The sequence below is a fragment of the Thunnus thynnus genome, chromosome 10, assembly GCF_963924715.1.
Source record: "Thunnus thynnus chromosome 10, fThuThy2.1, whole genome shotgun sequence".
Lineage (NCBI taxonomy): Eukaryota > Metazoa > Chordata > Actinopteri > Scombriformes > Scombridae > Thunnus > Thunnus thynnus.
This window is the reverse complement of record NC_089526.1, coordinates 27,259,557-27,284,402: the sequence shown is the minus strand read 5'-3', so window position 1 is coordinate 27,284,402 and position 24,846 is coordinate 27,259,557. Positions and strand designations below refer to the sequence as shown.

Sequence of the window (24,846 nt, the reverse complement as noted above, 5' to 3'; positions counted from 1 at the left end):
TTTCATTTTGGTGGAAACCACCTTAAGTGCATCTTGTACATCTTAAGCTAATGGGTTTTTTTCTCTCTCTTTCTCTCATTGTAATCACTCAGGCTACAAGTCAACACCAGCTGTAAAAGTGGTCACCCACACATGGTCAAGTTCCCTCTCCTACTCACTGGCTGACGCAGGAGGAGTCCATCTGGAAGAAGGTGTGGTCCATGAAGAGGTCAAAGGCCTCCTTCTTCCAGGCACGGCGGGTGTACTGGTACCCACTCAGGCTGCTCAATAGCTGGATGCAGGCCCGGTAGCTGGGGGCGTTGTGAGCACTGCCAAGAGAATTAGGAAATAGTACTTTCATCTAAATCATGCATATGATCAGCTACAATTCATTTTCACATTTTGGCAGCTCGTGGCACTACATCTTCCTTCCTGACATGAAATTATCTTTTTTTTTCTTTAACTAGACAACTCACCTTTATACTTAAGTGAAAAGATACATACTGTAGCATGAATTTTTAAGTTGAAGCCATTCCACAGTTAAGATATGAATTCAAGATGTTAATTCTCATAAAATCAGAGGATATTTTGATAAAATACAAAGAGGCAGGTCCCCACCTGTGGTTGCGGAGGTAGGGTACTACATAATGCATGATATTAACCAGCAGTGGTATGACCCTCTCCTTCTCGTCACTGTAGAACACCATGTCCAACAGATGAGCCAGCACCTGTCAGTCATACCAGATCCTTCAGTAAACATGGCAACACTCAGGGACATTCATCCAAAGTAACAGTAGAGGGTAGGTATTAATCTCCAAATACTGAGTCACTTGACTTGACTGGGTATATATATATACAGGAAAAACATTACTGCACCAAACCAACAGTGTGACAAACTGCACTGCAGCATGATATTGATATATTGTCTTCAATAAACCCATTAATCTATGAGCTGCAAACAGCAGCAAAGCACAGGAAAAATTTGCATAATTAGCTCCACAAGGAACTAAAATAGCATAGCTGGAAGGAGGTGGCCAGTGATTTCAACTGTCCAGCCCCCTCACAGCACCACACTAAGTCCTCCAGATGGATTTATTGGTTTGCTAATAATGACTGAAGTGGAGGTGGGCAGGTGGTCATAAATCAGCTATGAAGGAGATGAGTTGGACTGTGTTAGTGCACTGTAGGGCTATGCCTGAGAGCAACAGGCCTAAATGTTGCTGGTAAATGTGAGTGAAAGCAGCTTGAGACATAATCAAGATGAACTATGGAAATAACTGGCCGAGTCACTGACTGATGGCCTGAGAAGCAACAGTTGTGTAGGAAGGGTTGAGCTGAATCACAGAGTCATGGGTGTTTTACCTCAGCCAACAGTGTGAGGGCGTGAACGCTGTACACTGATGGAGTGAAGCTGGAGGCCTCCATTACTGTGAGCATTAAATCTACAAAAAACACACATACCAAACATTAGCAGCAGCTACACAGCAGAAAGGACTTACACTGTCAAGCTGAAACATGCAGGCCATCTGCAAAAGTGAATTTTGCAGACGGCCTGCACTTTTGTAGTGCAAGTAGAGCATGTCAGCAGAAGCACTGAAATGCTTTGTTTTAACCTTTGGGTCCTTTACACCTAGGTTCAGTGTCTCGTATACTGATTCATTTTTACACTTGATTTAGCTGGATTACATTAATCTCTAACAGGAAGATTAATCTCTGATATAAACTCAAAAATGGTCCTTTCCTTGCCAAACTAACGATTGCCCTGTACACAAATATTAAAAAAGAGAGACTTTCTCCAGCAGCATACCTTCTACATCAGCTTCCAGGTTGGTTCCATCCACAACTATCTGAGGAGACGCCTTCACCTCCAGGTTTCTCCTCAGCCACGTGGTTTGCTCCAGAGAGGAACCTGCAATTGTCCCGATAGCCTCCACCACTTTATGGGTCACATCCTGAACACAGAAGTAATATTCAGTTACAAGTCAAGGTCACTCAGGTAATTTTACTGTGGTTCACTCTGTAATCCTGTATGACTATAGAGCATGAAACAAAAGTGAAACTTGTCATTATGGGGTATAAAGCCTCTAAGAATTTACACAAAAGGGATATTATATTAATTAAAAGGGAAGAAATACTGAATAATCCAATTATAAGACACAATGGAAACAATTGAGAGTGAATTGAAGTCTAGACAGCGTCAGTAATTACCTGCAGCTCTCGCTGGTCCTTCTTACTCTCCAGATTGGGGTTCTTCAAAATGAACTCATTCAGAACTCTAGAGAAAAGAAAGAGAAAAGGGTAGCCATGTTAAATATGCTTAAGTATATTAAGTGGAAGAAGATGTAGTCTCTACAGGCTGATTTATTCAGATCCACACTGTGACTAGTTAACTGTGAGCAATCCGCTGACATCCACACACGGACAAATATAAATGTACAAGTGAATCTCCAGATGTTGTCAGGATATAGAGACACCAGTATGACAATAAAAAGGAGAGAAGAAAGAGAAACCAACCCCAGTATTAGAAACTGTCCAGGGGCGGGCAGGCCTAACTGTACAGAGTCCTTCAGCAGCGCCAGCAGAGATGGCCAGCTATCAACTAAACTGGAAACAGGGATCCTAGGACAAAAGGAAGGCACAAAATTAAAGTTTAGAGATACGAAGGCTCTGCACAAATGTGACCTTCATGAAGGTTAGGTGGATTAAAGCAGTAATGGCATCCTTTACATTAAATAGTAACAGGAAGCAATGGACTGACCTCTGAACATAGGCATAGAAGAACTGCAGCATGCAGACCTCCAGAGATAGGTGCTTCTGTGGGGAAGAGTGAAGAAATAATATTAATGTAATGAATGACCGTGGACAAGGTGAAACTAAAAGACATGAGAGTCAAACTCCTTGTGAAAAACCAACAAACATAAATCTTAAGACTGCACTCAAAATTTAAACGTAATGCATTTACTGCACAAAAGCACAACAATTAACATACTATATATTTCAGGCTACAGGGCTTATTGTTCCCCTGCTTCTGTTAACTGACATAAATGCATATATGATCAATTTAAACATGAACTAGTTTCCTCATGTTACTGAAAATCAAACACTTCTGCTCCAGTTGCGCAAAAAAATTTGTGCTGTGATTATACTTGTGCAGCTCTGCAGTGTCTGGTAGCCTTCTACTAAGGAGGAGGAAGATAGGGATGAAACAAGTTAAGCTAATGGACTTCATTAACAATACAGGTGTACAATTGACATCAGCAACAAAAATTAAAACACAAACCTTGTCCTTTGCAATGGCAGGCGGCTGCTTCAGAACCTCTTTGACTGTCTGCATGACCGTCTCGGTGCGCATGGCACTCACCGAACGAACCAACTCAACCAGCAGCAGCTGCTCTTCGCTGGCCAACGGAATCACCTGAAAGACGCAATAACGCATGAAAACAAAGTAAGTACACACAGAACTGTGATAAAAGTCAACAGGCTTTCAATCCATTTTCAGTACAGTGAGCAGATTTTTTTTATCAAATGCTTTTTTTTTTTTACAACACTCACCTTATTTCTGACTGGAGTCTTCACTTGTTTCCTCTCATTCCAAACGTAGGCAATTGCTGCCATGAAGTGAGCACCATGGTTCATGGAGATTGGACCAAGCAGCTCCAGGATTTGCTGACGGAGGTTCTGTAGAACAAAAGTGAGTGAGAAAGTTAGGTTAGACCTAAACAGCTGTCTAATTACTATGGAAACAATTTCATACTGTCACCATTAACGTATTTCAGCGCATCATGCAGTGTGTCATGTTAGACAGAACACAACTGAATGCAAAGAAATAAATCAAACATTGTATTATTTCCTTCTGGGGAGACACTGCATTTTCAGATATGTATCACATGCAACCTTCTACATCTATCATGTCAACTGATACAAATTGTAGTGCTGCTATAAGTACTGTGTACTCCACCCTGCCTGAAATACTCAAGCTGACAAAACAGGGAAGTTAGTTACAAAACTAAGTTAGGGAGGTTTTCTGGCCTTATATTAATCTTCCTGCAGGGACACTGTAATGATTACAAATTATTCTCCGGGCAGGATAAAAATTACTGTATTATCTCAGTGAAAATTACATTATCCACCACCTCCGGAAGATTATTCCATCTGGACATGGCTAATAACTATTTGCAGAAAAATAGAGTTATAATTGCTGGAAAGAAGTTCTTCAGTGTCAGTAATTTATTAAAAAAAATTATACCAGAGATTCTGTTCTTATTGTTGAGACCACTAATCCAAATATTATGCATGAAGTTATGTTTCTTTCTCCATAGAACATAATAAGTCAGGCTGCCCACACACAGGTTGTCTATGGGACTGTTTTTCAGTTTGCTGTATATACCGCACTATAGTTTCCTAGTCTATACATGACCCCTGTTATGTGCTGCACAAGACATTTTGGGATATACCCTGAGAAGAAGTTTGCAAATTAGACTTGAATATGAGAAAAAAAACATAAAAAAAACAATCATTAGATGGGATTTTGAAAAACATATGGGCCACCTTTGCATTTACTTTGCGTAAAGCTTAAAACAACATGAAAAAAAATATGAGTGTGATATAACAGTTAGATCAGGATAACTCTTCTCATTTTTTAGTTTGTTCAGTCAAATATTGTCTTTATTCAGCTGTCAGCATGTGTTCAATTATGAAAAGGCAAAGACTTGTTTTAATACATTGCTGGACTGGCTCAGACATGCATTAAAAGATATCACTGAATCTTTGATGGAATAACTGTCTGCTGCCAGGGATACCTTAGTAGAGCCCAGATTGATGTTGGAAGTGGAAGCAGCAGAGGCAGCAGCTGGCTTGTCAGAGTTGTCAGCCTGGTGGAGGACGCTCCACAGCAGTGTGACAGAAGACATGATGGTGTGAAGGATGGACAGGATGCCTGAACGAGCCTCAGCCAGGTGCTTCTGGTCAACACTCACTTGTAACTGAGAGATATGCATCCAGAGGTTCAGTACTTGTGGTACTATACAGTTGTGTATTATATATTACATAGAAAGTAATAATAAAAATAAGTGTATTATACAAAGAAATAGAAAATATCAACCACATATGTATGAATGCATTAAAACTATGTCTTAAATACAAGAAAGGAAGCCTGGATTGAAACTTGCTACATTTGTGCAGATTCGTGTAGTCATAAACATTCACAGAGGTATGAAAGAGCATTTTTCTACAACCAGTTGTTGTACAACAGCACCCTCACCTGGTGATACTGGGAAGTGGGGTCCAGCAGGCAGTAATGGATGATGGCGGTCACCCCCTCCAGCACTGTCAGAATCAGGTCAGGAGGGATGCAGAGAGCCATCCACTGAGGTCTAGAAGATAGAAGTAAAAAGGAAGTTAATCAACATATTCTTTTGAATGAATATTTTTCAGCATGTCAACACAAACATTCTGAATGTTAAGCATTAAGAACAATTGATGAATCAAAACGATGGATGGTGTATAAGTGAGTCGTTGCATTTTATGGTCAAGGGTGCCATCTGGTGACCAAAACCTTGCCATGCCATTGTATAACACTGTACTGCCTGTATGACACATGAATGTAGGTGTAAATGTGGGTTATCATAATGATATGGCCCATCGGTAGCATCCATGTAAGATGTTAATACCTGGTATCAGTTATCCCGGTCTCATAGAGGTACTGCTGGAGAAGGTTGTCCAGGTTCCTGCACAGCTGCAGAGTGACTGAGGCCACCACCCTCCTCAGCACTCTCCCCATGTAGGGCAGGGTGGCTGTGATGAGTCCGATCCACTGTGGGTGCATCTTACATGCATGGTGTTGATGCAGCGCCCTGATCACTGCACACAGGAACATACCCTGCGCTGTGATAGGCTGTCCGTGGAGGTATTGCAGTGATGTCATAGGCTGCTGAGGGTTGACATGCTCCACTTCTCCACCCAGGATCTCGAACCCTGCGCCAGTGCCGCCTCCTGTCCCTCCACCTCCTGCTCCTCCTCCCGCAGGTCCTCCTTCTCCTCCTTCTTCAGCTGGAACCAGGACTTTATGTTCAAGTACGACTAAGCTCTGTAGGAGTCTTAGCAACTGGGACTGGACCGCGCTACAACTGTCTATCTGGTCCTCTGACAGGTTGATAACGCTGTCCTCTGATAGACCTTCCTCCACTGTGGCCACGTTGACCCCTGCCACCCGCTGCTCGTGCCATTTCTGGGCGCTGAATATGGAGGAGAGCAGGCAATGGAGAACCACCTTCTGAACTTTGCACTTAAACAAGACGTCGCTGATGAAACTAGCAAAGCCCTTCGCTGAGCCGCCAGTGACTTTGCCTAGCTCGCTGAAGAGGAGAGTTAAGACCTCCACACTGGTCAGCTGCATGGCACGGTTCCCTGCCAAATCCTGAGGGCCTGCTGCCACGTGGGCAGAGTAATAGCTTCGTAGGAAGTAGAGACAGAGTGAAATGATGATTTCCAGGTACATGGCGCTGCGGAATGTGTGGGAGTGGGAGTCCTGGGGGATGGGGCAGTAGAAATCTTTGCCCATGACAGAGATCCTGTGACGGGCTAGGAGGTTTTGGAGCAATGAGAGCTGTGGAGTGTAGGTGTTGTTGATGCTGGTAGTGGAGATAGCACTTACAAACCCTGAGGGAGCGGATCTTAGCATGGCTGCGATGGCTGACAGGGCGTGGAGGGCCCGGGAGGAGTCGTACAGCTGGAGGTAGAGCAGGACATGCTGGTAGAGAGGATGGATGTTAAAACGAGGTGGGGCAGAAGAAGATCTGCGTCCTGTGACACTGACACCCCCGACAGTCCCGCTAGAACCCCCACTGGGTGAACCAGTGTCACTTTCAATCTCTGATACCTCACCTTCCCCACAGCTGTACCAGTTCTCTAGATCCAGGCTGTCCCCGAAGAAAATACTGGGTGGCTGCAGTTTTTCAGATTGGTTTGCTGCCTTTCTCTGCCTCTCCTCCTCTTTTCTCTTAGACTTCTTGGTCTTGGGCTTGGCCCCTGGAGATTTGTCTGCCAGCTTCTCCATGATCTTGCCTTTAAGGCTGAGTTGGGTGCTGCTATGGCTACGTTTGCGGGCCTGAGGGTCATCCACCCGCAGGCTGTGGTCCGGGGTGGCTGGGTCTGAGCTGTCTGGCAACGTGACAATGGAGGGTGATGAACTATGACGGGTGATGCCCTCTCTGTGCTGATCCTCTGCCGATATATCAGCTGGTGTGCCAGAGAGGAACTCCAGCGTGCCTTCAGCCAACATCTCCGGCAAAGTCTGGTGATTGGAGCCGTGAGGAGGGCCACAGTCAAGACGGGGACCAGTGGAAATATCTGAGGAAGTGCTTTCTGTGTCTGTCTGAGGCCAGTTTTCAGATGGGACTTCAAGAGACCCCTCATCTACTAAACTTAGAACCCTTTCTATCAGCTCTTTTACAACAGAGGACACAGCCTCCTCTATAGAGTCCTCAAACTGGTCATCTGAAGAACCATTCTGTTGGTCGGAGCCATTGACTGTGTTGTTGATACCTTCCGGCTCCTCAAAGCTGCCGTTTTCTACTGTAGATGAATGAGAACCACTAGATTCAGAGCTCTGGTGCTCCCCCTGTTGGTCAGCAGGCTGATATTCACCAGCTATGTGTAAGTTCTCACTGCTCAGGCTCAGTAAGGACAGGCTGTCACTCAGTGGGTTGACAGTAAGACAGAACGGTTCCATATCACCCATTGCAAGACCGCGGAGCTCCTCTTGTGCAACCCTCTGTGCTTGGATCTGACTGAAGTCTAATGAAAAGAATAAAAAAGAGGAAAGAATGACAAGAAAAGATATTTTTACAAGGACAAAAAAATGCCTCAAGATGTTCTTATCATAAAGAGCTAATGTAAAAACACATTGGATGTGCTAAAGCACCCACTCACTATTAGCAACCCCCCCCCCCCCAAAAAAAAAACTGAGTTAACAGTCATTACATACTCTCTGAGAAGCCAGAGTCCCTGGTGTAGATGGGTTCTGATGGTTCCTGGTCAGGTGGGTCAGGAAAGACCTGGGCCCAGTGACGCTGGGCCTGTACCCTCTGAATGGAAACTCTGTGGGTCTTAGGGTGAAGCAGAAGGAGGAGGAGAGGCTCTAGGACCCGAGCGATGTCATGTCTCTGAAGGACCTGATTCAGCCAAGCCCGACCAACGGCACTGTTACATGGATCCCAATAACTCAGACTGTCTAGCATGATGAAGAGAGATCTGGAGGGCAAAGTAAAAAGTGGAGAGGGGAGAGTGATGTGGATAACAGAAGGATTAAGGAAAAATGAAAAGGACAGGGAATCACAAGACAGCAACTTGTAACACCTTTCTGCAAAAGGCAACTCTACTAATGGTAGACACCTAGAAATAAACAGATCACCATTTATGTGACAGATCCAGACCTACCTGTCAAACGTGCGATTAAAAGGAGAAGACTTGGTGATGTTCAAATCTCGCGTCAAATGCCACAGCACAGAGAACTTCACGTGGGCCTCCAGCCGAATTCTCTGAAAGAGAAGGGGCTTCAGCATGGACTTTATGGAGACGTGTTTGTCTGTGTGTTTGACTATGTGTGTGTGTGCTGCTGTTTACCTTGTCCCTGTGCATGAGTTGCTGACTGATGACGTCCTCGCAGATGCTGGAGGAAGGCACCAGGTTGTGGAGCTGGTAGAAGAGCTCCACGCTGCGCTGATGGTGCTGAGGTGTTCCTTCACTCAGCTGGTCCCACAGGATCAGAGCCACACTCTGGGCAAAAGATTGCAGATTGAACAAGGTCAAAACCATTAAAAAATTATATAGTTCCTCTTTTAATCTGCCACAGGATCTCTACCTTGAAGAAGTCTGTCTTGTCAGCGATGTACTTTAAGATTCCCTGAGTGAGTGGGGGCCTGATGACGACAGCCACTCGACCTTGGCTGGGGCTCATGGGCTGGGTGGACTCGGAGTTGCCACCAGATGCCACACTCTCAGCGGTCACCATGGCAACGGACTGGGTGAGTCCCACTAGGTCCATGAGTAGGGAAATGGCCACACCTTGCAGACAGAAGTCACTGGCCAGGCAGCAAGCATCCATCAGCGTCTGCAGCCACACTGGTAGACGGACCTGCTCGCTGTCTGTATAGATGAAGGAGGGATATGTTTAAATATAGTGCATCTTTATCTCCGAACTCCAAATACTCACACACTTACTGATACTGCTCCAACAATAGTATATTTATTGTAAAACTGGCCAAAAAACAGACACTTCCCTCATTTATCATCACAGACTCTTTTTTGTACTTACCAAACTGTTCTTGTGCAGGTGAGGCCTTCAGGTTACCCTCTGCAATGTACACTGGAAAACTAGAGCATTCTAGGAAAAGCTGGCAGGCAGCAGTGAAGGCAGCAATACGCTCTCTCTGGACTAACCCAGATCCTGAGCATGATTCTGTCTGCTCCATATGCTCACTGTGTTGTGATCCCCCTGAAACCAGGGTCCCCGACTGCATGACTTCCCTTCTTTCACCCTCAACTTTGTTCGCCTGTCCAGGGATAATATACAAGGTGATGAGGCGGGAGAGAAACTGCTGGAAATGCTCCAGGCAGCATTGCATGACTGGTTTGTCCAGAGGCTTGGTCTGAGTTGGGCCTGAGGAGCGACGGCCTGTTTTGAGCGCTGGGTGTGGATGAGGTGTTCGCTCTGTCTCATCGGGGCCATCCCCCTGGTACTGGACGAAGTCTGTGAAGCCACTTTCAGAGGAGCGACTGCTGGGAGGATTTTCCCCATCCTCGAACACCTCCCCACTGCCAGGTACCTCCAGAGTAGCAGGGAGAGCCTGCAGGAAGAGAGAGGAAGATAGGCGTTCAAGAGAAGGTCAGCAAGACGTGGAGAAGACGTGTAACAAGCCATGAACAAAGAAAACTCCAAGTGCAGATTATTTACATTACCAGATAACATTTGTGACCATGATACTGTACTTTATATGGATTCTTCTTTTGCCAATCATATATTGAATGTGACATTAGCTGATTGTCTTCATATTTGCAAAGGAAAATCAGAATAAACTAACTACAGCATACATAATATAAATGAGATTATACACATATGCTTACAGAGTATGTGCTTTTTATCATCATGAAAATGTTGTATGTTACAATATTAAGATAAAGATATTTAGATACAAGTCTTTACATAGTGAGGCTGTACACAGCTGTCGGGTCTAACCTGAGGGACTTGTTTAGATTGAACTGTACACCAGACTTGCATCCTGCTACAGACAGACTGACAGAGCTACAAGTTCTTACAATTCTTTGTCATAGTCAGCCTTTGGGAGCCTGAGGGCTTTTGATTGGGGCATCATGCATGTTCTGGAGGCTGGACTCAGATGGCACGTTAGATAGCACATTCTCTATATGCCCCTCAGGGTGGGGGATGGGGACGTTATAGCGTTCAGTGGATGTATGTGGAATGTTTTCCACTCTGATGGAGACGGCTCACCCAGGAGGTGCCACAGGCTAGTCTGTTCCTCTTCTTCTTTAGAGAGAAAAGGCGAGCCGGGCTCAGCTGTTGGTTAACCGTCTTCTGTCTTTCTATTTGTTCCTGCCCCTAATGGGCCTAGCTCAATCCATCCAGCCCATATCCATCTCTGGGCATGGAACGGACCGACTGAACTTAATTATGCCTCACTGAGCTCCCAAACACTTAACCAACCAGGTCGCTGGACAGGAACCAGGAGGACCAGGACAGCCAATGAAGCATTTGTTCTGAACAAGTCTTCAAATGGCTTGTGTCGAGGGAGCGTGGGATGGCAGGGCCAGTCGTGGGACCACACAGCCAACTGTAGCTTGGGGCAGGAGACTGGCAGTAGGCAACAAGAGCCGGAGGGGGCCCTGTTCAGGGACCATCAGAGCTTGAACTGATCGCTTTTTGGGCAGTAACTTGTAAGGGAAGTGGGTCAAGTGGGTCAAACTGGGATTTGCCCTGACTGAGGCAACAACAGGCCCAATGCTTTTATCAAAAGACTGTTAAAGGATCAGAGTCTAAAACAGAATTATCAGCTGGCAATGATGTTTTTTTTAAGTTAGAGGTTGGCATAGCAGTGCCAGTTTTGGTACTTGTGAACAATTTTCATTTCCGACTGACCACAAAAAGGGAACAAATACTCTTATCAGCCCCGTGTCTTTGTATCCATACCAAATAACACACATCCAAAAGGTGATAAAGGGAGCCATACAGTACAGCTGTCCAGTGATTATCAGTTAAAGACTGAAGTTAAAATGGAAAGCTCCCAGTGTGCATGTGTGGAAATGTAAAAGTTAATACGATTGTGTATGAGATCAGGCTCAACATTTTGGATAATTATGGAGTGGTCTGACTGTCAAAGATACTATTCAACAACTGTGCATTATGAGATCGCACTCTGAAAGTGGCAGGAATAACATGCCATATTGAATTAACTTCTTTGCATGAAGGAAAAACACTAACATTTAATTCTTAATGAACATCTATAACCCTTTTACTCACCCGTTTGTCTTCTTTTTCTCTGGTTTTATCCCTTGCTGAGTTGGAGAGGCCCTGAGCCTGGGGGCCAGAGGGCAGGGCCAGAGGGGACACCAGCGGGGGCTGCACTTTGCTGAGGATCTTGGAACAAAGACGGAGGCAGTGAGTGAGCTCCCCGAGACCCAGGGCCTGCAGGTGACCGGTCAGAGCCGCCACCATGCGCAACAGCAGCTGAGGAAGATGCTCCGTCTGGATCTCTATGTACGTCTCCTGGAAAAGTTGGAAAAACACAGAGGTGAGGTGAGGAATTTCAAGTGCAGTTACTGGCTATGTGGAAGGAGGTGAACTTGATATAAGGTCATTAAGGCTGTTAACTTAATTAGGCTACTGCTGGACTTCAAAATGTATGTAATATATTTTGCTTGATTAAATGTTATTAAACAAGAATTATCTTTTTATCGCTTCTCTGGTTGTCTTCACTTCTATCTTCACCATATCAACCAATGCATGAATATCATAATTATTTGTTATTTATTTTTTCAATATTCATTAATCAACGTTTTTTTCTGGTTAAAACAAAGAATTTTCATGTACATATTTTAATGCAGTTGCAGAAGGTTTTCCACTATACAAGTAACCTGGAAGTGGTCAACTTTAAATATACTGAATTACCTGCTATTACAAGTTTCAGTCTAAAAATATGAAAACATTTTCCTTAAAAAGCATAAGAAAGTAACATTACTTACTTTAACATTAACATTACTTTGTTAAATACACTATCAAAAGGCATTTCTCCCATCCATTTTTTTCATGTTGGATCTTTATTTAATTTAAAATATATATATTTTATCCTTTTCTGCCTTGAAGAAAAAAAGCTCTGCAGACTTAGATCCAACGCAAGCATTTATTGATGCCTTCATCATTAAATACATTGGACTTAAGGACCTAAGAATGCAGCAGCTTCTTTTCTCCATATTTTAGTATTTTGACTCAACAAGCAATACACACTTTTATGAAAGAAAAATGAGCAAAAGACACAATAACAAAGTTATAAAATAAGCATTAAATCATGGAGTGAATAAAAACATATTTCTTACAAATATGTGAGCACTGCAATAGCATATAACTGCATGCATGCTTAACAGACTGCACAGACACACTGGGCGGAGATTTCATTTTCACAAGATCCACACCAAACAGCCATGGTGATGTTGTCATCACATGTTATAATCCCACTTCTTCTTCAGGATCATTTTTTTGGCATTATAATGTGACAGTCAGTCAATCATTCTGAAATGATCACTCAAAGCAGGACAGGAACAAAGATGGCCTGAGGGATGTTGGCAGGACGTTGCAGAAATGTTATCGTAGCCTCAGTGAAGCAGGGTGAGGTGAAAAAGCAGGAAAGAGCAGTACTTTACCTGGCAGATTACCCTCATGCTTCTAGTAGGCTTCAAGGAGAAAGAGCAGATAGTTTGAACAGACAGGAGCAAGCAGAGCACAGGCCACACTACACTTTGTTTGCAGAGACACACACACGCACACTTTCACTCCCTTGCTAACAAACTCACAGAACACAAGGTTTTCTCTCTTTTTCAACACACACAAACAAGCATTTAAACAGGGTAATAAAAGACTGAGGGATTTCCAAACTATTCAGATTGGAAATACAATACAGATAAGCATATTTCTAAAGGGATGCAAAGAAATATTCGGCAGGGAAACTCAACACACAGGCGTTTTAGAACCTGTGTGAGAACTGCATACATATACACACATACATAGAGAGAGGAGGAAAACACACACACCCTAATAGTGGCAGTGACATCCCATGACTGGACCAAGAAATGGAGTTGGATAACAAATCTGACAACATGGAGGCCAAATTGTGAATGATGGAAACTTGGAAGGTTCTTGTAGGGAACAAATTAGATCAACAAAGGAGGTGTGTGAGCCAAGAAGGACAGAGAAAGAGATGACGAGCCCGAGCATTGACGGGAACTGCGCAGGGAGGAGGAAGAGCGGAGAAGAGACAGAATGTGAGAGAGATACAAAAACAAAGAGGAAAATGATCCATGAAGGGAAATGGAAACACGAAAAAACTAAACAACACAGAGACAAAATGACAGAATTGAAAAATTGAGCTATAAAGACAAAGACAGACAAAGAAATACAGAAAAGATTAAAAAAAAATAAAAGTATAGTGAGGTATAACTTAATCGTAAATGAAAGCCACAGTGGAATGAAATTAAAGATAGTGGAAAAAAAGGGAGACAGACACACAGGAAGAAAGCAAGCCGGCAAGAAAAGAAACACAGACAGACATAAAGAAAAAGACAAATAAATGAAGAAAGACAGACAGCAAGAAACAGAATGAAAGAAAGAGACAAATAAAGAAAGACAGACAAACACAGAAAGAAAAAGAAAGAATGAGAAAGAAAGAAAAAGATTCTCACCAAGGAAACAATATCCAGCAGGAAATCAACCAGCTGACAGAATTCCACCAATGAGAGGTCTGTAGGATCTAAGCTCCCAGCATGCCGCGGTGCACGTGTGCTGACGTTCAGAGCCCTCCTGCAACAAAGGCATTTTTTAAAATCATTTTTTTCATTTCTCATTTCATGTCCGACACTTTGGTCCAGACTGCAGTATCTTGACAACTAATGGATGGATTGCCATGACTTTTCATTTTTTTACAGACGTTCATGGTCCCCAGAGGATGAATCCTGCAGACTTTGGCGATCCCCTGACTTTATCTCTACTGCCACCATGATGTTGACTTTTTTGTTTTTTTATTTATATGGTTCAACAACTATTGGATGGATTGCTGTGAAATTTGGTACAGACATTCATGATCCCCAAAGGATGAACTGTAAAAGCTTGTTTGTTCAATACTTTGCCTTATGACCAAATACTTGCAAAACTAATGGCATTTCCATCAGCTTTACTTTGCATTTAGGTGCTAATTAGCAAACCAAGGTGCTAAACATTATACCTTTTTTAATTACTTTCTGTCAGGTATGGTTCTTGTTTGGTGTCAACAGCAGAGTGGTGGTGTGGGTGTAATGGTGTGAGGAAAGGTATCCTGGCACACATCAGGCCCCTTAGTAGCACTTGAGCATTGTTACCACTGAGTACTGAAACAGAGTGGCAGACCAGTGGCATCCCTTCTACTCTTAATGAAAAGAAAACATCCAGCAGGATAACCCATCATTATCTCAAGATGGCACCAAAACCATGACAGTGGCTTTAGTTTTCCCCAGATTTCACTGGTATGTAGGCCATCGGTCATACACAAGGTAGTGTTCCTGATAGCAGCTAGGAGTGCCTCATAAAGTGGCCACTTGAATGTATTTGTTTTAACATACAAACCTGCAGCACTCCTCAAACCAGCGAGCGATGTAGTCCCACATGTAGTACGGCTCAAAGGAGTTGAACAGGAGATTGGCGGTTTTAATCAGTTCTGCCGTTTTCTTGTTCTCTCGTAGTTTACTAAGAACGATTCAGAAGGGAGAAATTAACATCATGATGAATATCCATGGTTACCCCAGAATAACATAGCAGGCCATGTCAGACCCTAATAGTATGTAACTACACATACAGAATTAATAATTTAAGTAGATAAACAACAGCAACATTGAATTATCACTGAACTCTGTCTTACACACATCCCGTTGTTCTACCTAATGTCTACAGGGTACAAAAAGAAGGTGGTGGACTGGACTGACCTGCTGAGGTGTGTGTGGTCCTTGCTGAATGGACTCTGGTTTTGGAGGTCCAACTCTGTTCGGCACTGTGTGTGTAGAGTACGAAATACCTCAATCAGAACATCCTCTAGGATTGCTGGACCTGGAGAGAGACACATACAGACGCTAGGGATGATATACACAGTGGATAAATTCAGGCTGCTTGTGTGACATGAATCGTTATATACATATTAACAGCACTAATTAGATTGTTGGTGTCTACATATTAATAAACCGGTTACCAAGCTCCGGTTTGTCCAGCAGACTGATGAGGATGCGAAACGGCTTGAGGTCATGCATGAGAATGCTCTCCTCTTCCCCGCCTCGGGCCTTGCCCTGCAAGATCCCCACCATCGCCTGAAAACACACATACACAAAACACACACATACGTACACAGAGACACAGACACACAAACCTATTTGTAAACTCCAGAGCCACTTTTGACACGGCTGAGGTCACATCCATTTGCTTTTGATTTTTTTTTTTTTTTTAAATTTTGCTTCCTATAATATTTGGCAGAGGCAATCTCATATTTGCATTGAGTCCCCCCCCTCCTCCTCATCATTCTCTCTTTTCTGTGTGTTTCACGCTTCGTCTGCCACATAATGGGCTGAAGCCTGGAACAGACGGTCCCTGTAGTACCAACCTTCTCCCAATGGAGGGAGCTCCAATAACTATCTCAGAGCAGATGGCAGAAAAGCAAACAAAAACAAAAATACTTCAAAAAAAACAAAACTTCCCCTCCTGGTTGCTCTCTGTGCTCCCCTGTTCCAACCCCTGGTGTACCAGAGCATATCAGATGCCAGGAAGGTCAGGGTTGTTTTGAGCATGACAAGACAGATTACACTAGTGTGTGTGTGTGTGTGTGTGTGTAAAAGTCTTTGAGAGGACGGTGAGCTTCAAAGCATACCCTGCTGGGAATAGGAGCAGAAGGGAGCAGGACATATATGCAAACACCAAGAGAATGTGGGAGGTGTGGAAGAGAAAAATTAAAGGGGACGGATTAATTGTCTGGCAGACAAAAGAGGGTCAGATCTGCCACATTTCAGGCGATCCCCCAGCACACACACCCCACACACACTGTATACATACCCAATCTGCAGAGACATCTGATTTGGGGATTTTTTTGGAGGCTTATGTTAGACATAAGAAACCATCTATTCATTGACAAACTGTATTTGTATTAGCTTTAAATGCACAGCTCACCTGGACCAGCATGTCTTTAGAGAAGGTGTTGAAGTAGTGGCTAGCATGCTCCTCTGGGTTGCTCTGCCGAGTGCTGCGTGGGCCTATCATCACCCCATTATTGTCAAAGCCTTCAAAAACAAACATATGCAGTTATAACTGAATGAATTCCTAGATGTACATCTAGTACATTAATGCACAAAGCAAGAAGCAAAACACTTATCCAGAGTGGGGCAAATGGAGTTTTAATCCTTACTGACATAATTTATCAGTATGATTGAGCATTGCTGGTAAATATGCCATCTTGTTGCATTGATTCCGTTTGTAAACTCCTAATGAGTGCTGCCAGAAATCCATTAGATTTAAGCCTTGGGACAGAAAGAGCTTTTTGGCTCAACTAGATTCAACCTTATAAAATCAGTTCTGATTGAAAAATAAATACACTGGGCCAAACAGCTAGAGTTGGCCGTCCTAACCCTGTTGACACTATTAGATGCTATAATGTTTGTCTCCCAGCCATTGGCGGAGAAATCACCCTTTCTCGACCCTGACTGGCCCAGAATCTGGCATTAGAATCGTGTTGTGTGGTTTAACTTAAGACTTCGACCTTCACTCTTGTCCTTTCAGGAGATCCAGGAATTTTAGATATTCAAACGTCGTGAACAAGTTGCTTTAGATAAGAGTATAAGCTTGACACATCCTTCGTCATGCAGACACTTACCAGCATGTTCATCCGCAGTGAGTTGTAAGCAAGAGAAAATGAAGTAAGACAATGACCACAGCAGATTACAGTATTGGACTCTACTGTATGTTTCACAGAACAGAAAAAAATGGGAAAAATGCAGCACTAAAGCAACAAAGCACACATATACCTAGTGTGTACACACACATCAGAAAACAGAACAAATATGTGTTTGTATATCAGGGTTCCCATACTGGTCAATGTAGAATGTATATAACTCTGGTATACATAACTCAGAGGTGGTTTCATGGCCTATAAATATTAATGCTTTCCCTGTTGAATTATACAAGCATTGTGAACAGTTAAGTTAATAAATGTGTGAATCTACTGCGGTGGGAAAACACTTTTGGGCATATTCTGGTGGAGTAACCAATTTCTAAAGATTATCTGATATTCTTGGAGTTTCCCACATACATTTTTTCTTACTTTCTCCTGTAGGGAAAGTATCTCTATAAGTTCTACAATATTCCAAAAACTACATGATGAGCGGGAACCCTGATATCTGAGTGTCAGTACTGTGATTCTGTGTGTATTTCGCACCCAGCAGCCAGGCGTAGAGTCTGCGGTTGAGGGACATGTCTCTTCTCAAAACCACATGCAAAGCTGCTGACAGGATCCGGATCATGTCAGGGCGAGTCGCCTGAACACAACAAAACAGATCAGAACATGTGTGACTGTCTTTCTATCCTTCTCGTACACACACACACACACACACACACACACACACACACACACATACACACATACACACACATTATTATGGGGGGAGGACTGCAGACGTCAGACAGAAGCTGCGTCCCGGCCCTGACAGGTCCAGAAATGTTTTGAGGTGAAGGATTTAATAAGCAGCCAGCATTAGTCACCACCGTGGCTGGCATGTGCAAATGCCCAAAAAAAAAAGACACAGACACACACACTCACATATCTTAAACAAAACAACAATGGCAGTACTAACTGATATATCACCATCTGGCAGTTAGATATTTTAGGCTGCTCTTAATTGTAAGACAGACACACACACACATCATTAGTTCCAAGACAGGCCTGGAGTTTCATAGACACATCAGCTTTCCTTACCTGGCTCATGTGGAAGGGGAAGCAGAAAAGGATCAGGTCCAGAGTGCTCCTCTGGACCAACACACTTGAGTCCTGGACTGAGGTACTGACTGCCTCCACCTTGTGAGAAAAGAAACACACTGTTATTCAACCTGGCTATGTACAGCACACAAAACTAAATACAGAACTTTATATAACATTACACTGATTGCTGTTTAATGAATCAAAATCAAAGACAAAGGCTACTTGTACTGATTGTCTGTCTCATACCATGAGCTCGATGTCACTGCCCATGACATACAGCTGGTCCTCCATAGAGAGCTTGCGGTTGAGGTGCAGCAGAACGAAGGACACCCCAGGTAGACGCACAGCAGGGCTGGTCAGGATGCTGCCCCACAAGGCACTGTAGAAAGCCGACTGCTCCACTGCTGCAGCCACCTTCTCCAACAGGGTGTTGGTTCTGTGGAAAAGAAAAAAACACAGACAGGACAGAGTGAATATGTTTATTAGGTAAACACCAGCATTTACCACCTATCACACTCACAATGCAGTGATGCACTCCACAAAACAAAGCTGGTATTCAGAAGAGAAAATAATTGTTTAAAGCTGCAATACGCTTCTTTCCATACTGTTGGCAGGCTGACTGCCCTGTGCTGGTGGAGGCAGTCAGTACATTCTCATGTTGGTTGTGTTGGAGTATTGCATGTTTGAAAGCACAATTACATGATCACAGTATTTACTGAATTGCAGTAGTAATTGCATTAGTGATAGTTTTTATAATTTTAGCAGATGGTTTTATTGCTCCATCATAGTCTAAAGGGTGTTTCTGAGGGGTTTTCTGTAATGTGACATCACTAAACTGCCCACAGCAAACTAATGTACCTGGACAGTCAGAAAAAGATACCAAAGGTACCAAAGAGAAAGAGAGAGAGAGAGAGAGAGAGAGAGAGAGAGAGAGAGAGAGAGAGAGAGAGAGAGAGAGAGAGAGAGATTTACCACTTCTAGTAATTGAGAAGGATTTCTTTTATTTTTCTTTATTATTTTTAACTATTTCAGAAATCAAACACAGAAACACGTCATAACATGACATAAGTAAAATTAACTCAAAGGAAGAATGTGAAGTATTGCATATCTGATATATAAGTACTAAAACTATAATATCTGCTGTTTGAATTTAAATGAAAAACAATACAACAGTATATATGTTGACCCTGACAAATAGGTCTATTTCACAACAAACAAGGAATAGCACAGGTGTGACTAATAACATTCCTGTGCTTTTCCTGCTAAAACAACTTGAAAGGCCATGAAAAAGCCCAATGATGCAGTCCTCCTCTAGGCCATTCGTGCCAGCATGGCTTAACCTGTGACTGCAGCGCCCTCTAGAGCATTTGAGTGTGACTGTGTCAACATTAATTTCTCACTGAGCTATCATTCCCAAACTAGATGACCAAATAATCATCTGAATAACTGAAATGAATGAAAAATATGCTCAGAGTTTCCAGAACAGCCTGGTTAGTAACCCTTGCATACTAGACCAAAGATGTTTTAGGCTGTCTGATATCGTGCTGTGGTGAAACATCAATTTTACAATGACTCATATCTCATGTATCATTCATACAATCTGCAAACATTTCCTTTCCATATTAAACAAAAAGCTTTCTCCTAATGGCCAGTTCTAATCTAATACTCATATGTGCACATCATCATTTTTCCAAGTGCTTTCTTCTCCATCTTCTTACCTGTCATAGTACTCTGAGCCCTCCTCCAGACCAGGCAGAACCCCAGTCAAGAGACCTTGTAGGCCTGGTTTCAGGGTCTTCCCCAGGGGCAGGTAGTACGTCTCATAGAGCCCCAGCAGCACAGGCTTCACAGACATGGCGGCATTGGAGAGTAAAGGGAAGAGCCCGGAGCTGCAGTGATGAAGAAGATATGGTTCATTATAAGATCTGACACCAGCAGAAAACTATGTGCCTTTACTAGAAACTGTAAGTGGTAGCACAGTATCACCTATATAGAAAGAGGTCTTTGGCCAGCCGCTTGGGTCCAATTATCTTGAAGATGATCTCATAGGTCTCCAAGGCCTTGCGGTGGACTCCGCTGGGCAGGGCAGGGTGGAGGCATTGGGCCAGCCGTTTGCCTATTGTCAGCTTCTTAGGAACCACCTGGTATTTTGCATTGTTCTGCAAAACCTGAAACAGGATGCAAAAAAATGAGGCATGCAGCGAGAACAGTGTGACAGCCGTTCACACAAGATTAGATGTGATGTGTTTCCAGATTTTTATGGTTTCAGCTCTTTTTGCATATGTGTAGTAGTTTGATGTTAATGTGCTATATTTTTAAGCATAGACTTTATTTTTCAAGGTTAGCATTTCTGGTGTTATGTTTCCTATGTTGTTGTTTTTATGGGAGTAAATATGGTTTCATGTAAAGATCTGACACTTTTATATAAAGGGAAATGTTCTGGATTATAGCAGAAAATATAGAAATTGTCTTACAGTATTGTACAAACTGTACTTGTTGTACAGCTGTGAGTCTTACTTTCTGTTTTCCTTATGAAGGTATGCTTTGCTCTGTTTACTTTTGGTGTTTTTTGTTATATATGTGTTACGTACTTAAAACAAGTGTGATTTGAATGTTTTGACATGTTTACCTTTTAGAGCTGCAATTTGATTTATTTTCATGGATAACTGTGCTAATTGAGAGAGAAATTTGTGGAGGCATGTGTGTAGCAGGGCTGCGTGTACTGATGAGACCATGTTTGCTGGCGTAGGGCTTTTAGTGACTTTGCTCATGATATCACACAGGTGCAGAGAGCATTTATACACAAAAAATCCTTTTCATGTTTTGTTTCTTTACAACTACAGGTATGATGTGGGCTTATGCTATTTTTTTTATTTTTCTGAAAGAAAGTATTTTAACCTTTTTATTTATTTATGTAATTTCCATTTAATGAATTGTTTTGTAATGCTAGTGTGCATTATATGCTCTCTTTTCATGGACTTTCCCACGAGAAAGTGCAGAGAGCATTTATGGAAGAGAGACCCTGGGAATGTTTTATTTCTTTCTTTCAACTACAGTTGCAAATGTTTGGCAATAAATTTCTCAAAGACAGTCCCAAGAGTTGTGGTCCACTGAACAACATAGTCAGACCCACATGAGCAGTCATGAGAACGTTACATCTTTATGTTACAACTCATGCAATTAGGGTGACCAGCTACACTAGTTATTTTGAAACCAATGACAATTGATAATCTAGTTATTCAGGAACATATACACCTCTGTGTTGTATGTATGCGTCTTTGCGTACTCTACAACTTGTAATCTCGTGCAGTGTAAGCCAAGCTGTGGCCTGTCTGATCATTACCTTGTTGAGTTTGCCCAGGGCAGAGATGAGGTCAGCCCACTCACTGGAGTACTCAAAGTTCTTGAGGGCTTTGTCCACTGCTGCAACATAGTTCCTGTACTTGGAGTCACTGAGCAGCTCCACTTCCTCTGCATTCATTCTCCTGGGTGGTTCTTATGCTAATGTCAAACACCAGGCATGCATACGGACATCACACCTGCAACAAAGAGAAACGAAAAGATAAGACAAGACATGAAGGACTTTTTGACCGTGAAGCAAAAAGCCTGAGCCTATTAGTCGGTGAGTAGCATGTCATCCAATATCTGCCAGGGAGTAACTGGAGCCATTGTAATAGACTGAGTCATATAAATCAGGAGGAGCAAAGTCTGACATGAACAGCCATTACTAACTTTGGTTTATGTGGTTGAGAGTGAAGCAAGATGACTGATGTGCTGAATCATAGAATGACCAACAGAATAAAACAATCTGCAAAGTTTGGAAAGAAGAGCAGAAGTCATCAACTTTCCCCACAATGCTGCTGCTGTCACTTCTACAATCTTTCAGGAAAACATTAATTTTATGCCTTTCCAGGCAAAAGGTTTCTGCGGCTGATGAACAGGAGAAGAATGAGTCTGGACTACACATATCATCCAGGCTGACAAGCTTCCACAGAAATATAAATACTGTTCAATTATCCTTCTCCTTTATAGGAGTTGGAAATGTAGTCGAACTTGCTAGCACATGTACACACACCTAATACAATGTGTCTTATCACCTTAAATGAGTCAGAACAGCGCTGAGCCAAGCTATTAATATTCATAATTTATTACCACACAATGACAGTAATTGTACATGTAATGTGGGACTTTTTCATATGACAGATTATAATATACAGTTCATATTTCTCCCAAGGTGATTTCTGAAGTATTGAAGAATTCCAGTTAAAAAGTTTCAGTTTCAGTGTGACTTTGCATTAACACACAGTCCACTATGAAGAATGTCAACCAGAAAACTCAGCATGTGATTCTCAATATCTAGACAGATTTATATGGGCCTGGCTGATTTATTGGTCAAGCTCTAATGCCAAAATGCGAAGGCCATCTTCTGGTTGACATGTCATTTATTTTCCTCACACAGCCATTTGAAGTGGAACAACTTATTAACAAATCATTTCAACACAAATCTTAGCTGTATAACTGCTTGCTGAAGCTCACAATTATTTCAGTGGAAGTAGAGGATACCAGGCCAACCAAATGGATTATACAGATATCTGATATAGGAGGGGCTCAATCAGATTTAGAAAAGGTAATTGACATTTTAGAAGTAAGCTTTGCCCACTACACAAGAGAATAGACCTTTTCATGGATTGGTCATAGCAGAAGTCCAGGTGGAACTAATATAAACGATGACTCAGTTCCAATTCAAGTGTCAGGACACCATCAGTGCAAGCCATCGTGCACACTGCAGCCATTATTAATTAATGTTATTAATCACACCTGAGCTTCTCCTGCTCTGACATGGCCAAATGACCACAGTGAAAAAGGTCCACAGCATAGTCTGAATGAGTCTGAAATGTTTTAAAGAGCATTTGAGAGGAAGTCTAGATACTTATTCAGTAATACAAAGTGACTTCGGTTGAAATTTCAGGGAAAAGTGAAGTTATGCATCAGCTGGCAGTTTTGCTCTCACAAACTTGAGTTAAAGGATAGGCTCACAATTTTTCAAGTTTGTCTTAAAACAACAGTCAGTTTCAATGTAAGTGATGGAGGCCAAAATCCACTGTGTCCACACAGTCATCTTGTGCAAAAAATGTATTTAAAAGTTGATCTGAAGCTTATATGAGGCTTCAGCAGTCTGAGTTAGTCATGTCAAGTGAATATCTGCCATATTTAGTCTTCTTAGCATCAAATTCCCTCTTTGTGTTTCCTCGGACAGTGTTTCCCTGTTGAGCTGCAGTGGAAGTATAGTAACAAAAAGAGACTTTGGCACTAAAAAGACTGTAACATTGAAAGATATCTACTTGATTTGACTCATTTGGACAGCTGAAACTTCCTATTAGCTTTAAATAAACATTTAAATACATTGTTGCACAGAAGGAGGACTGTAGATCTTGGCCCCACCTCACTTACATTGTAAGTACATTCTGAAGGGATCTTTTACTAGCCAGTATAAACAGGGGAATTGATTACAGCAAGAAAAACCTATTTCAGTGTTCATTTGGGCTCCTGACTGTGGTTTTAAGACAGACTTGAAAAACTGTGAATTCGTCCTGCAAGGCTGTGAAGTGTCAACAAAAACAACGTATCAATTAACAGTGGACAGGTACTCACACCTGTCGTCCAGCCATTGCTTACATATAGTAACGCTCTATTGTGGAAAATAAATACACACATATATAACTAAAATATTGCGCCTTTAGTTACGGGATATTCACGAAATATTAATATTGGTAAACGCGTTACAACCATTATTGTTGTGTGGGAGAGCTAACAGCTATCTTGTCACCAGCTACGTGAGGTAACATTGTGTACAGCTAACCTACACAGCGCTTTAATAACATCAATAATTCAAGCTGGTATAAAAAGCTTACCGTTATAGGTTACTGGCCAGCAACTGTCATTCAATCATGAGGCCCGGTCCGACGAGTAGAAACGGCTGACAACGTCAATAATATGACTAACTTAGCAGGCTAGCTCAGGTTGGCAGCAGGTTGTTTAAATGATGGAGATGCAGGCCCGGTGTCTTCCGCTCACACAAGACACGTCTCTTTACAGGCTTTGGTAGCAGACAATGGGCGATTATATTCTACATATTCTTGTTTTTCTTCATATTTGCCTCGCTGCGTGTAAACAAACAGCTCATCAGTAGCTTCCAGTGGCAGAAATACAAAGCGAGAAAGACGACTGACAGCTCCCAGACTGCACTGCAGATTAGCTGTACGTCCAACTGCTCTTCCGCCTCTCGGGTCTGTGACGTCACCCATACTTACCGGAAACCGTGTGGTCTGTCTTCAACATAAAAGCCGAGTGTTGTATGGAAAATCAAACTCTTCCTTTAGCAATTAAACCCTCCTTCATTACATTTAACTAAACTGACAATGAAAGGGTTATATTTTTAATAAATGTTATGGTTTTGTTAAATTTACTCAACTGTGCAGCTGTAACAAAAGCTACCACCCAGTTCTGAAGCCTTCTAAAGACATATAAAGTGCACTATCAAATACTTTTGGTCAAATGTAATAACAAAAAAACTATTGAATGAATAGTTTTAAGCCTACTCTTA

The 24,846-nt window shown here is 42.4% G+C and overlaps 1 protein-coding gene across 2 annotated transcripts in view; it reads right to left on the bottom strand.

Annotated features, from left to right (window-relative positions):
* dop1a (DOP1 leucine zipper like protein A) overlaps nucleotides 1-24,524 on the bottom strand; it is a 28,275-nt gene extending 3,751 nt beyond the window's left edge. The window contains exons 1-31 of one of the 2 annotated variants that reach the window (XM_067602315.1): nucleotides 24,155-24,524; nucleotides 21,586-21,781; nucleotides 20,229-20,410; nucleotides 19,961-20,131; nucleotides 18,489-18,678; nucleotides 18,240-18,338; nucleotides 17,703-17,802; nucleotides 16,442-16,551; nucleotides 15,477-15,591; nucleotides 15,217-15,337; nucleotides 14,861-14,980; nucleotides 13,945-14,062; nucleotides 12,910-12,939; nucleotides 11,513-11,758; nucleotides 9,293-9,824; nucleotides 8,840-9,123; nucleotides 8,602-8,754; nucleotides 8,416-8,516; nucleotides 7,964-8,229; nucleotides 5,649-7,773; nucleotides 5,240-5,351; nucleotides 4,779-4,961; nucleotides 3,532-3,657; nucleotides 3,260-3,394; nucleotides 2,738-2,793; nucleotides 2,494-2,598; nucleotides 2,188-2,254; nucleotides 1,787-1,931; nucleotides 1,342-1,421; nucleotides 598-707; nucleotides 159-308 (exon numbers count right to left, since the gene is read on the bottom strand). In XM_067602315.1, coding sequence (XP_067458416.1) covers nucleotides 159-308; nucleotides 598-707; nucleotides 1,342-1,421; nucleotides 1,787-1,931; nucleotides 2,188-2,254; nucleotides 2,494-2,598; nucleotides 2,738-2,793; nucleotides 3,260-3,394; nucleotides 3,532-3,657; nucleotides 4,779-4,961; nucleotides 5,240-5,351; nucleotides 5,649-7,773; nucleotides 7,964-8,229; nucleotides 8,416-8,516; nucleotides 8,602-8,754; nucleotides 8,840-9,123; nucleotides 9,293-9,824; nucleotides 11,513-11,758; nucleotides 12,910-12,939; nucleotides 13,945-14,062; nucleotides 14,861-14,980; nucleotides 15,217-15,337; nucleotides 15,477-15,591; nucleotides 16,442-16,551; nucleotides 17,703-17,802; nucleotides 18,240-18,338; nucleotides 18,489-18,678; nucleotides 19,961-20,131; nucleotides 20,229-20,410; nucleotides 21,586-21,723 — 6,470 coding nt within the window. In that variant the 5' untranslated portion in view covers nucleotides 21,724-21,781; nucleotides 24,155-24,524. The remainder of the gene's footprint in view (nucleotides 1-158; nucleotides 309-597; nucleotides 708-1,341; nucleotides 1,422-1,786; nucleotides 1,932-2,187; nucleotides 2,255-2,493; nucleotides 2,599-2,737; nucleotides 2,794-3,259; nucleotides 3,395-3,531; nucleotides 3,658-4,778; nucleotides 4,962-5,239; nucleotides 5,352-5,648; nucleotides 7,774-7,963; nucleotides 8,230-8,415; nucleotides 8,517-8,601; nucleotides 8,755-8,839; nucleotides 9,124-9,292; nucleotides 9,825-11,512; nucleotides 11,759-12,909; nucleotides 12,940-13,944; nucleotides 14,063-14,860; nucleotides 14,981-15,216; nucleotides 15,338-15,476; nucleotides 15,592-16,441; nucleotides 16,552-17,702; nucleotides 17,803-18,239; nucleotides 18,339-18,488; nucleotides 18,679-19,960; nucleotides 20,132-20,228; nucleotides 20,411-21,585; nucleotides 21,782-24,154) is intronic. The other variant, XM_067602316.1, reaches the window with a different exon arrangement.
* Between the last annotated feature and the right edge of the window lie 322 nt (nucleotides 24,525-24,846).